Source organism: Bos javanicus, chromosome 15 (genome assembly GCF_032452875.1).
Source record: "Bos javanicus breed banteng chromosome 15, ARS-OSU_banteng_1.0, whole genome shotgun sequence".
Classification (NCBI taxonomy): domain Eukaryota; kingdom Metazoa; phylum Chordata; class Mammalia; order Artiodactyla; family Bovidae; genus Bos; species Bos javanicus.
In genome coordinates this window covers 6476374-6489313 of record NC_083882.1, presented here as the reverse complement: position 1 = coordinate 6489313, position 12940 = coordinate 6476374, and the positions used below count along the sequence as shown (strand labels likewise).

Sequence of the window (12940 nt, the reverse complement as noted above, 5' to 3'; positions counted from 1 at the left end):
TCACGCAGCGCAGCTAGAGAAAGCTCACACGTGACAGGGAAGACCCAGCCAGCACAGCCAGGAATAAATACATTTTAAAAGAAATTTTAAAGGAATAAATAAAATGATCAGGCCTGAGTTCAAGCTTGTAGGGGAAAACAGCCAGTAACCTGGAATAGTAAGAGTTCTACCTCTTATTGGGTGGAACTGGGTAGAAAGAAAAAATACGGTCCCAGAAAGCAGGATGAGCATGTGTAAGATTTCTGGGAAAGAACTTTGTATACCAGTTCAGGATATGACAAGGGAGCTGCTGATGGAAATACAGTAGTGAACGGTGCTGTTGCAATGTAGAAATCCAGGAACTTCAACATTAGATTACTATATAGATTTTGTGCATGGCTGTTGATAGTTCCCGAGTGGTAAAGTGCAGTTTGAATAAAGTGAAACACTGATCATTGTCCCAAACGTGCGTAAAGATTGTACAGGCAGGTTTGGTTTTGAATAGCAAGGTCTTGGCTGTACAAATGGGTGGTTTTGAGGTATGTGGGGATAAAGATCATTGGAATCCAGAAATTTACGGAGCTCCCATGTTGAATAAATCATCTGCATGATGTATAAGTAATGAGAGATCATGGCATGTCTTATGACTAATATTGGAATAGTAGTGAACATTTTTAAGAAACTTAACAACTGGAGTATGATATGAAAATGTTTTCTACTGATGAAAAATCGGAGGTATAGTAAATACTACTGTTTGTTGCCTAACATACTTGAAGAAAATGCTAAATTTCAGTTACGGTTTAATGAAATAAAGATGTAACTTTTTTTCTCCATCGAAGTTCACAGACCCTCTGCATTCTGTCATGACTTTCTGGCTAAGAAACCATTTAAAGGATGGTGTATCTAGAAGGGAGAAACCTGAGTTAAAAAGTGGTTGTTGCAAAGTCTAGAAATGTTGGTGCAGAGCTCAGAGAATACCTCCACGGCCTCTGGACCCAGTGGTGCCCTGGGAGGGAGGGTCTTGGAGGTGGTGTGTGCCTCGGTGAGCAGGCTTGCCCACTTGCAAGAGCTGGGAAGTGTCCTTTGTGATAGAAAGCCACGTTTCAAGTCAGACCAAAACTGTCAAGGAGGAGAAAGCTGATCTCTAGCAGAAGATGCTGATGAGAGCTTGAGAGGCACAGTGGAAATCCTCAGAGAAGGGTGCGGTGAATGGATGAAAAGGTGAGGAAAGGACAAGCTGGTAAAGAAGGTGTAGGACTTGGCCAGAGAGAAGTGAACTAGCCTTGGAGCCCTGGGCAGGTGAAAAGCTGGGACCTAGAATGTTTGAAAGCATGTTGGGGCAGGCCTTCTGAAACAGTCAGTAGTGATGGCTCACAGCTTTTGCTCAGTTTCCAGGTGGTATCCTGCTGAGAAACTGTTGGATACCCCTGAAGATATCCGTAGCTCAAGACTGAAAAACCTGAAGTCAGATTGAGTCGCTTGATACCAAAGTGTAAAACAGTGCAGAAGGGCAGTGAGGAGTGTTGGTGTCTTGGTAAATCACCAAATTTTGTTCTTTTGACCTTATTTTTATTACTGGTGCCAAATATATGAAACTGTAATGAGAGTTGGTCAGACTTGCCACCCTATTCTAAAGGAGGGATTTAGGCATGTCTGCCAGAATAAAATAACAAGAGAAAACTAAGTAGTTAAGTTAGTTAAGTATATGTTGGGGTGTTAGTAAGCCTGGATAAACTTTCAGTTTATGTAATTTAATGTTCAGTGACTTGAAATGGAGAGAAGAACTTGGCCCTTCTGACTGGTCAACTCAATAACTTTTAGATGTTAATACTTAAGCTTTATATGTACAGGGTTATTACTTTAAATCTAATGATAAATTTGTTAATTAGTGGATTGATTCTGTTTGTGTTGATTTTTTTTTTTTTTTTTTTTTTTTTTAGGAATTAGCTCTCCGTAGCCAGTTACCAACACTGGAGCAGGATGGTGGGACTCAAAATCCAGTATCTTCTCCTGGGATGTCTCAGGAATTGAGAACCATGACGACCAATAGCTCAGATCCCTTTCTTAACAGGTTGGTAAGAGTTGCTACTGGCCAACATCTGAAAAAAATCACAGCTTACAGTGTTCTCCTTAGTTCTTATATATAATAAGCTGTTTGAACATCCGTGTGGGCCAAGAACCACGGCTGTAAATGAATCTCTCCATAAAGGGCTCGTACAATAAAGCTTGAGGATTAGACGCTGGCTGCTGTGAGAGGAAATGAGCTGTTGAGACTTGTAGAGGGGATACTTGCTCAGAGTCACGTGTTTGCTTGTGCCTGTGCTGTTGACTAACAGTTACTTGCAGAATCATGAAGGAACATGTGAATGCCTTTCTATGAAAGCAGGAAAAAAAAAAGGCATCTTAAACCTGCTTAGGGCAGCATTATAAGAATCTTTGAAAGGAATTTTCCACCTAAGTATTCAACCTGAGAAGTTTCACTACAGGAGCACTGTAAGGCCTCATATTCTTAAGGGCTATAGGTCAAGGAGATAAAAAGTAAGGTTGTGTCTCTTTCAAATAATGTGTTAATATTAAAGAGTATTCCAAAATAGCACAGTTAAGGATGATTTTTAGTGAATTACCAGAAATCTTGGATTTCGGGCATATTGCAAAGATGTTATTATATGTAGTGCTGTGTTGAACAGGCTGAGACAGATCATCATCTTTGCCTAGAAAGGCATTTAAAACTAAGACTTGACTACAATTATTTCTTGTAGATTGTCAAATATTTATGCAGTTTCGATTTTTCAAATAAGGAACAAATGCTTTCTGGTCTTTGCTTTTGTTTGTAATCAGTTTTAGACAGTGCACTTTTAAGAATGTTGAAAGGTATATTGATTTAGGAAGATTATTATGCTACCCTTTCAGTTCTCACAAGTTGAATTGAAAACAGCCAGACCCTAAGAAAAATAAGATATCTTGTCATACCAAAATGTTTAGTACAATAAACTTGCTTTATCTTAAGATTAGTGCTGGTGGCCTGATTGACTGGTTTGATTTCAAAGGCCATCTAAGAAAAAATCAAAAGGGAAATGAAAAACTCCTGGAAACAAATGACATTGAAAACAGGACAACTCAAAGGCCATCTAAAATGTATTTAAGTTTTGTATTTACTCTCTGATACATGCAGTTTAAAGTCCTGCCAATAATTGAGTGTATTTATAGAAAATTATAATTCTGAGGTTAATAGCCAGAAAAGTCATAGCCACAGACCTTTTTTCCCCCACAGAGGAAATTTCAGATCAATGTAATTCCAGTACCCATGTCACTGAAGGCTTGTGTTTATTGGTCCAGGGATAAAATGAGACCATCTAGAAAAGAGGGATGGAGACCGCATAGCCTCCTGGTAGTGGTTTGTGCAGATTCTTAGAACTTTTGATAAAAGCTGAGCTACAGTTTAAGATTCTCTTTTCTGGTAAAGAACAGAGTGAATCATCCCCAGAGTTGCTAGTCTCAGGGCAGAATCCCATGTCTCCTGTCTGTAGTACCCCATTTTCTAAAACACACATGTAACTCTAGTATTTTTCTTTTCAGAAACGTTGGATGGTTTCCCCCACTGCCTGTATTTAATTTATGATATTCCTTAAACTCTAAGCACTTGTTCCCCTAACTTGCCATGGAGTTGACTCTGGTGGTGGTGGTACATTGACTCGTCTCCTTTTTACTCAGGTGTTTCAAGGCCAGCTCCGGCATTCTGCTCCATTAAACCTTTCCCCTGTACTTTGAAAGTTTGCTCTTCTGAAAGCACTGTAGCCCTTGTATATATATTTGTTCCCCTCCCTCCCTGAAGTTGTGAGCCTCTCAGAAAGCATCAGTTGCAGGCTGTTGTCATTAACCTCCGATTGCTCAGCCTTGTCTCATCCCTGTCACATAGTAGCAGATGCTCAGTGCGTGTCACTGGAGGGAGATGGGGGCTGCAAGGAGCAGTTCCTAATCAGGGAAATGGCCTTGTGAACTCTGTCCTCAGGAATGCCCATGTGCTTCCCCTGAGGCCTGGAAAGAACTCTGAACAACTGTGTAAATTCAGCCATTCTGTAACAGAGTCTTGAGTGTCTTGATATGTGCCCCGTGGTGAGCAGTGGGAATAGAGTGATGACTAGGACCAGGCCCTTGTCCCAGATGGAGTCAGGCAAAATAAAAACAAACCACATCCTGAGGGCTTCTCCGAAGTGGCTGCATTGTGTACAAATGGTCTCAGAGGCAAATTTGTGTTTTCTTGGATCTGTGTGAGGCTTTCGAATCTTGCCAAAATCTGACAGAAGCATTGAACTAGTGGTTGCAATATACAGTGTGAAAGAGGGAACAAGGCAAGTGCATTGAGTAATGTAGGGAAGAGGTTTAAGGGCTTGGGCTCTCAACCTTGAGCAACTGTGAAAGCTTGGTTTTAAAGCTTAGTTATTTTTTATTTAATTTTTGTGTAAACTGAACAGCTCTTCAAACGTCCAAGCTGTGAGGAAAGTTAAGTTCCGTCTGTAGTCAGTGACTGTTAAAAATTACAGTTGCCTTTATTTCACACTGTGCTGTAAGGTTTTCTAGAATTAGGAGAACCCCTGACTTTACTGTCGATGCCACCTGGTGTCTCCGTGCTACTAGGTTAGGGAAGTCTTCTGTTTATGAAAGTAGTGTTCTGAGGATATTTACCATCAGATCAGATCAGTCGCTCAGTCGTGTCCGACTCTTTGCTACCCCATGAATCGCAGCACGCCAGGCCTCCCTGTCCATCACCAACTCCCGGAGTTCACTCAGACAAATGTCCATCGGGTCAGTGATGCCATCCAGCCATCTCATCCTCTGTCGTCCCCTTCTCCTCCTGCCCCCAATCCCTCCCAGCATCAGAGTCTTTTCCAATGAGTCAACTCTTCCCATGAGGTGGCCAAAGTACTGGACTTTCAGCTTTAGCATCATTCCTTCCAAAGAAATCCCAGGGCTGATCTCCTTCAGAATGGACTGGTTGGATCTCCTTGCAGTCCAAGGGACTCTCAAGAGTCTTCTCCAACAACAGTTCAAAAGCATCAATTCTTCGCTGCTCAGCTTTCTTCACAGTCCAGCTCTCACATCCATACATGACCACAGGAAAAACCATAGCCTTGACTAGACAGACCTTTGTTGGCAAAGTAATGTCTCTGCTTTTGAATATGCTATCTAGGTTGGTCATAACTTTCCTTCCAAGGAGTAAGCGTCTTTTAATTTCATGGCTACAGTCACCATCTGCAGTGATTTTTGGAGCCCAGAAAAATAAAGTCTGACACTGTTTCCCCATCTATTTCCCATGAAGTGATGGGACCGGATGCCATAATCTTCGTTTTCTGAATGTTGAGCTTTAAGCCAACTTTTTCACTCTCCACTTTCACCTTCATCAAGAGGCTTTTGAGTTCCTCTTCACTTTCTGCCATAAGGGTGGTGTCATCTGCATATCTGAGGTTATTGATATTTCTCCCGGCAGTCTTGATTCCAGCTTGTGTTTCTTCCAGTCCAGCGTTTCTCATGATGTACTCTGCATATAAGTTAAATAAACAGGGTGACAACATACATCCTTGATGTACTCCTTTTCCTATTTGGAACCAGTCTTTTGTTCCATGTCCAGTTCTAACTGTTGCTTCCTGACCTCCATACAGATTTCTCAAGAGGCAGGTCAGGTGGTCTGGTATTCCCATCTCTTTCAGAATTTTCCACAGTTTATTGTGATCCACACAGTCAAGGGCTTTGGCATAGTCAATAAAGCAGAAGTAGATGTTTTTCTGAAACTCTCGCTTTTTCCATGATCCAGCGGATGTTGGCAATTTGATCTCTGGTTCCTCTGCCTTTTCTAAATCCAGCTTGAACGTCAGGAAGTTCATGGTTCACATATTGCTGAAGCCTGGCTTGGAGAATTTTGAGCATTACTTTCCTAGCGTGTGAGATGAGTGCAATTGTGCGGTAGTTTGAGCATTCTTTGGCATTGCCTTTCTTTGGGATTGGAATGAAAACTGACCTTTCCAGATTTTTTTTACAATATTTACCATACTTGTATGTAAATCTGTGATACTTTTCATTCAGCCTAAAGTAAAAATCTATCTTGGTTCTGTTTTTCTCAAGCTATGTGCCTTGCAGGGCTGTTTTGGTTTTTGTTTTTAATCAGTTCCTTCCATTGGAACTCTCAGGACTCCTATTTCATGCTGAGGTATTTGTTTGGGGTTCCCCCCACTTTCCCAAACAGAAGCAAGGAAATCAAGCTAGTGCGTTCTGTTCTTATCAGCAGTGACTCATCTGTTTTGGCCCAGTTCAAAAAGAAATTCTGGTTCTTTATTTAGGGTTCATTTTTCTGGCTTAAACTCTGCATGAGCCAAGGAATTCAGCAGGAAGCTAGTGCAGGCCTGTCTTATTACCACCTAAAAGCTGTGTTTTGACCCATGCCTGTGACCACTGCCACTCAGGGCACAGAGACCTTGAGACAGATGAGCTGTGTGGAGCCCCCCGATTCAAACGGCGTTACACCGAGAGTTTCCTGTCACTCAGGAAAGCTGGGTGTATCTTGCTTTTCCCTATGACCACAGAACCTTAGGAGAAATTTTGACCCCCTGAGGTTGCCAGTCTGAATTAGGATCAACTTGTCCATTTCGCTTCGTAGCACAGGAGCTTGGTACCAGCCCTGAAGGAGGGCACTTGTTTCAGATGCTGCAGGGCAGGAGTCTTCGCTCACCCTCCGGGAATCACGTTGGTACTGAGCAAGTGTTTGTGTTCACCTTGGAATCTTTTCTTACGTGTGTTGCGTCGGTCTGTGACCCTCATTCTTCACAGTGGCACCTATCACTCTCGTGATGAGAGCACAGACAGCGGACTCAGCATGAGCAGCTACAGCGTCCCTCGGACCCCTGACGACTTCCTGAACAGTGTTGATGAGATGGATACAGGTTGGTACTTTTTGTTCCTCTCAGTCATCTAGCTTTCAGTCAGATACAGTCATTTTATTGCTGGGTCTGATAAACTAGAGTGAGCCAAGAGTATTCAGAAGAAAACCAGGTAAGATCCTATAAACTTAATTGAGCCCTGCTTTGTTGTTGGTTTTTTTTTTCTTTTTTTTAATAACGTCTTGTAATTGAAGTCTTTTCCGAGCTTTTAAATGTCATGGATGTCTTATCTCTATTTGACATGACTTAGCATTTAAAATATTGAGTTAATGGGCAAGGCAGTTGAGGACCATATTAGAAGTCTCTGTTATATGGATATTTATTCTTAACTTCAGAGCAAGAGCTCTGTATTTGATTTATATGTCTCTGTGTATGTGATTCTTTGTCTGCTTCCCTCTTTTTGTGAGGGTCTTCTGTCCAACTTAGGTGATGCGCGCCTCAGGTTGGCAGGTTGGAAAGGTTGGGCGGTGGCCTTACCTCCTTTCTTAGAAGAGTTTCAGGAGCTTGAAACCTGCCCCACAGAAGTGGCGATAGAACCCTTGCTCCTGTGGCTTACCCTTTGACCTGGACTTGGCAGCTGTCAGAGGGCACGAGCTGACTGGGCAGTGAAACAGCTCTCCGGCTAGCTGGCCCCTCAGCTGGCCGCTTCTGGGAGCATTTGGCGGGGATGGTGTGCATCCAGCCCATGGCGTCCGTGTCCCTGGGAATCCACACCACCATCTCGTCATCACCACCCTGGATCTGAAATCATCCGTACGAGTCACCTCAAACCCATTTCACTCATAACACTTTTCCTGTCTCCCCCGTTTCTCCCTTCTTTCTAAACTTTTATAACAATTAATGGTTTTTGTTAGTTTTTCTGAAAGCATATTCCATTGAAGTGTTCATGAATGTTAACATCATCATGAGCAAAAAAGGTTTCTTGGCCAGGTAAGTTTGGGAGACCTGTAAGCAAAGCTAGGAAGACTTACTCTTCTAAGGACTTCTGGGAGGCGTGGTTTTATGGGAGGCATGGTTTTGCTGTTGTGAATGTGAATCTCCTGAGAGTGGGACAGAGTTTCATGCAGCCTTTTTCTTTTATTCTGTTCCCAGTGTGTACTTAGAGAAAGACGGATATACCCGTTCATCTTCATGTTTTACCTTACTGTGGTGGTGCACGCCCGGAGCAGTCAGGTGCTGACAGTGTTGGTCATACCTGCTCTCTCTCGCTGTATATAATGTTTCAACGAAAAGTACTGACGCAGCTGTGTCATACCTGTCCTCTCTCTCTTGAGTATATAATGTTTCAGCGAATTTCTTTCCAGAACCCTCTTCAGTGCTGACCATGCAGTAGTCAGCAGTCACACTTGTTCAGTATCTGAACACATGAAGCAGAAGGACACTTGGCGTTGTGACTTTGCTGTCTGTGGGTTGTTTGGCCTAAAGTAAACTGTGGGCATCAGTGGAGGAAGTCTGTCAGGAATGTGTTTCTCTCCCTGTGCGTGTCATGATGCCAGCTTTTCGAAAAGGACCTGTTTTCTTTCTCTGGTCCATCTAGGTGACACTATCAACCAAAGCACCCTGCCCTCCCAGCAGAACCGTTTCCCAGACTATCTTGAAGCCATTCCTGGGACAAACGTGGACCTCGGAACCCTGGAGGGAGATGGGATGAACATAGAAGGGGAGGAGCTGATGCCGAGCCTGCAAGAAGCCTTGAGCTCCGACATCCTCAACGACATGGAGTCTGTTTTGGCCGCCACCAAGCTAGATAAAGAAAGCTTTCTTACATGGTTATAGAGCCCTCAGGTAGACTGAATTCTAAATCTGTGAAGGATCTAAGGAGATAAGACCTATACCTGAAATTTCCAGTTAAGCCAGGGGCAGTCTTCTGGCTAATACAGAAAAAGATGAACAAACGTCCAGCAGGATTCTTTCATCCACTATTTTGCTCTTCCTTGTCCATTGCTGCTGTTAATATATTGCTGACCTCTTCCATAGTTGGCTCTAAGGAATCAAAAAAAAACTTTTTTGTTTCTTTTGCTATTATAACTACTGTTTGTTTTGGGGGCTGGGGGAAGTGAGCCTGTTTGGATGATGGATGCCATTCCTTTTGCCCAGTTAGATGTTCACCAATCATTTTAACTAAATACTCAGACTTGGAAGTCAAATGCTTCATGTCACGGCATTTAGTTTGTTCAAGCAATTGTTCTTCAGCTGCCTTTGGCCAGTGGAAAAACATGACTTACTGGTCTAACAAGCCAAAAATGTTGTATCTGATGTTTAGTACTTAGACTGATTTGAAGAGCTAGCTGAAACCAAGGCTGAAGACTGTTTTACTTTCAGTGGGTTTTTTTCCTCCTAGTGCTATCATTAGTCACATAGTGACCTTGATTTTATTTTAGGAGCTTATAAGGCTTGAGATAATTTCCATAGAAATATATTAATTATTGCCACATACTCTAGTATAGATTTTGGTGGGTTTTATTGTGGGTTTTTTTGTTTGTTTGTTTTCTTTTTTTTGGTCTTCATTGGGATTTTTATTGTCTTAGGGGTTTTTCTTTTTTTTTTCTTTTTTCCTCAGAATCTAAGGCAAATTACCATTGTAGTGCATCTGTTTATACTTGTAGCTTGGGACAGTTATTATAGTTCCTTTGGTAAATCTACATGTCCTGGTTTTTTTTACCATCTTATTTAAATCTTGGTAATCAGCTCTCTTTATATATACCCACACACACACTTATAATGTTTATAATAGTGTGATAGCAGAATGTATCTTTTTTTTTTTGAGTTTTCCCTACTTTCCAATTTATTTTAAAATGGTAGCTATGAATGTATGCATTTAGAATACAAGACTAGTAGTTTATATTTCACAAGTAGTCTAAATCCGGTTGGGGTAGTGTGCAGGTGGTGGTGGTTTAGTGTTCTAGAAAGGGCTGTTCTTATGGATAGTGCCTCGAGGAGTCTTGTATGACCTCTGGGCACACAGTGGATATTATCTGCTGAAATTTGAAAGAAGTAAACAAGAAATGGCTTTATTATCCCCTTTAGCTTTGGAAGATTACCTTCGCCTTAGTTTTGGAAGTAAAATCTAGTAGTTTAGTTCTCTTTTATAATGAACACATTAAAGACTACATTGAAATATTGCCTACAAAATTGTTTTTACTTATAAGACTTGCTCCTACTTTTATATGCTGAGAATTTACCCTGGATAGTATATGGGATACTGTAAGGTCATAAGTTAGCTGGTAAAGTGATCAGATTAATGTATATTACTAGTTGATTTTAGCAAAGAAATAGAGGTAATCATGATTATACTTTTATTTTTACTGGAAGAGATATAACTAGAGTATGTGTCTACAGGAATAATAATGTTTTCCAAAGAGTATTTTTAAAGGAACAAAATGAGCATGAATCAACCCTTCAATATAAGCTATGAAGTAATACTTGCTTGTGAATTATAGTGGCATCAGCTAGCAGCACCTCTACGATAAGGGTCTTTCAGTGTTTATAGAGTAAGCCCTTATTTTCAAGGGTTTATAAGACATGAAATCTCTCCTTTTCCTGGCTAAAACTGCTATGAAAAGCCTCAACTTCGGAAAATAGGTGGGGTTTTTTTTCTGATTACAAAATATAAGTATTTTGACCCTTCAGTTTAGAGGATTGCAAAAGTTGGAAGTAAAGTTTTATATTAGGTAATTTCAGTGCTCAAAATGCAGTCGTTGTGTTATATATATTGATTCATAGGTCGATCATTCGTAATAATTGACTCTAAGGCTATTATTAAAACAGCAGAAAGATTAAATCTTGAATTACGTCTGGGGGGAAATGGCCACTGTGCAGATAGATGTATTGATTTTTTTTTTTTTTAGAGGAATAATGAAATTCTGCCTAGAATGCATAATTGAGTTTATGGATGGATGATACAGCATGTTGGCTTCTTTATATGCAGAAGATCAAAGCTACTTAGAAGGAGTGCCTACAATTTGCCATTAGCCACAAATTAAGATCTCATCTTATATATCAGCAGAGTAGCTTTAGATTAGGGAAGAGGGTGGGAAAATGGGAGGGGGGCTGTGAAGATTTAGTGGGACCTTGATAGAGAACTTTATAAGCTTCTTTTTCTTCAATAAAAACTTGTCTTGCATATTGCTGTCATTAAAGGCAGTTGTTCCTAAAATTTCAATCACTTAAGTACACCCACAAAACAAAAATATGGAGTTCTTCATTCCCCGACAACTTGGATTTACCCAGTTATACCTCAGTGTTGTGGCAGCACCATGGTGTCTGAAGGACACGGTGCTTTGACCTAATCGTACCCGTTGTACTGACCTGAAGGAGACCTAATCCTTTCTCTTTATGAATTTGAATCACAGCCTTGATGTGGTCTTTCTTGTTTTTTGTCCTTGTTCCTAATGTAAAAGTGTTTAACTGCTTCCTGGTTGTATTGGGTGGCATTGGAATAAGATTTTAACTGGGTATTCTTGAATTGCTTTTACAATAAACCAATTTTATAATCTTTAAATTTATCAGCTTTTTACATTTGTGTTCTTTTTAGTTAGGGCTTATTAGATCTACTTATGGTTGATGGAGCATATTGATTTGTAGTTTCAGATTTTCCAGAGCACTATTTGTTATAATAACTATTTTCTAAACAACAGTGCTTTAAAAAAAATTAGAAAGTAACTTTTATACAAATGATGTTGCTGTTTTAAGTATTCATACTAAATAGATGCATTTTATATGGAACCTTGGCAGAAACACTAAAATTTTAAAAATAAAACTAATTGTGTAATTCATAATTTATACTAATCAGTGTTGAAACAGTGCGAAAGTGGGAGGCAATATCCAGTGATTTACAGTTTCACAACTTCTTCACACCTGAGAAGTGAATGCTCGGATCAGTTTTATCTTCCACAAGCACGTTTTTATAAGAATTGTGGGTGTGCCTATCTTAACAGTTGTTTTCTGTGTCTTGGCAAAATATTCTCCACATTTTAAATGTTTTATATTAGAGAATTCTTTAATGCACACTTGTCAAATATATATATATAGTACCAATGTTACCGTTTTATTTTTTGTTTTAGATGTAAGAGCATGCTCATATGTTAGGTACTTACATAAATTGTTACATTATTTTTCTTATGTAATACCTTTTGTTTGTTTATATGGTTCAAATATATTCTTTCTTTAAACGCTTCTTTGTTGTTTTTAACAGTTAATGTATTTAAAACTTTTTTGGCTTCTTAATGGGTCTTCCAGTAGAACAAGTGCAAGTAATAAAAGGTGATTATAGTGGTAACTGGCAGACAGGTTAAACTTAGGGTCGGTTTGGCACTGGGAACTTTTGTAGTGTGGATATAATTCCTTGAACTTTATGTTCTGTACTCTTCCTGTAAACCATCCTCATTGATAAAAGTGTATAAGCAGAACTGTATCCCCTTCAGTCTTAAAAGATTTTACTACATGTGTTAATAGCAGCACAGAAGAAAATAGTGTTTCTTTCAAAATAGCCTTTGGTTTTATATCTCCAAAATAGAATACTTAATGTGCTATGCTAAGTCACTTCAGTCTTATCGAACTCTTTGCAACCCTGTGGACCATAGCCCACCAGGCTCCTCTGTCCGTGGGAATCTCCAGGCAAGAATACTAGAGTGGATTGCTGTGCCCTCCTTCAGGGGATCTTTGCAACCCAGGGATCAAACCCACAATTCTTGTTTCCTGCATTGGTAGGTGGGTTCTTCATCACTAGCAGTACCTGGGAAGCCCTATAATACTTAGGAAAATTATCAGATATTATTTTATAAATTAAAACACTCATAGATTTAAGTGGTAGACTCTGAACTTTGAAGAAGTAGATTTGATTGTCTTTGAAAATCGTTTATTTCTGTGTGTATATAATATCTTTAATTATTGACATGTTTTTGGTGAGGCAAGTCTGAAAACAGTGTTTTATTATGTATAATTTCTTTATGATAGTAAAACATTGTGTGGAACTTGAAATTGGTTGTTCCCCTTCCATAAAATGCACAACCACTACTGGTTGTGCATTTTAA

General features: G+C 39.9%; 1 protein-coding gene across 12 annotated transcripts in view; it reads left to right on the top strand.

Annotated features, from left to right (window-relative positions):
- The window catches only part of YAP1 (Yes1 associated transcriptional regulator), a 134815-nt gene extending 122731 nt beyond the window's left edge, over positions 1–12084 (top strand). For all 12 annotated transcript variants that reach the window (XM_061440120.1, XM_061440121.1, XM_061440119.1 and 9 more), the window contains 3 exons: positions 1920–2050; positions 6799–6911; positions 8446–12084. In XM_061440120.1, the coding sequence (XP_061296104.1) occupies positions 1920–2050; positions 6799–6911; positions 8446–8684 (483 nt within the window). In that variant the 3' untranslated portion in view covers positions 8685–12084. The remainder of the gene's footprint in view (positions 1–1919; positions 2051–6798; positions 6912–8445) is intronic.
- The last annotated feature ends 856 nt before the right edge of the window (positions 12085–12940 follow it).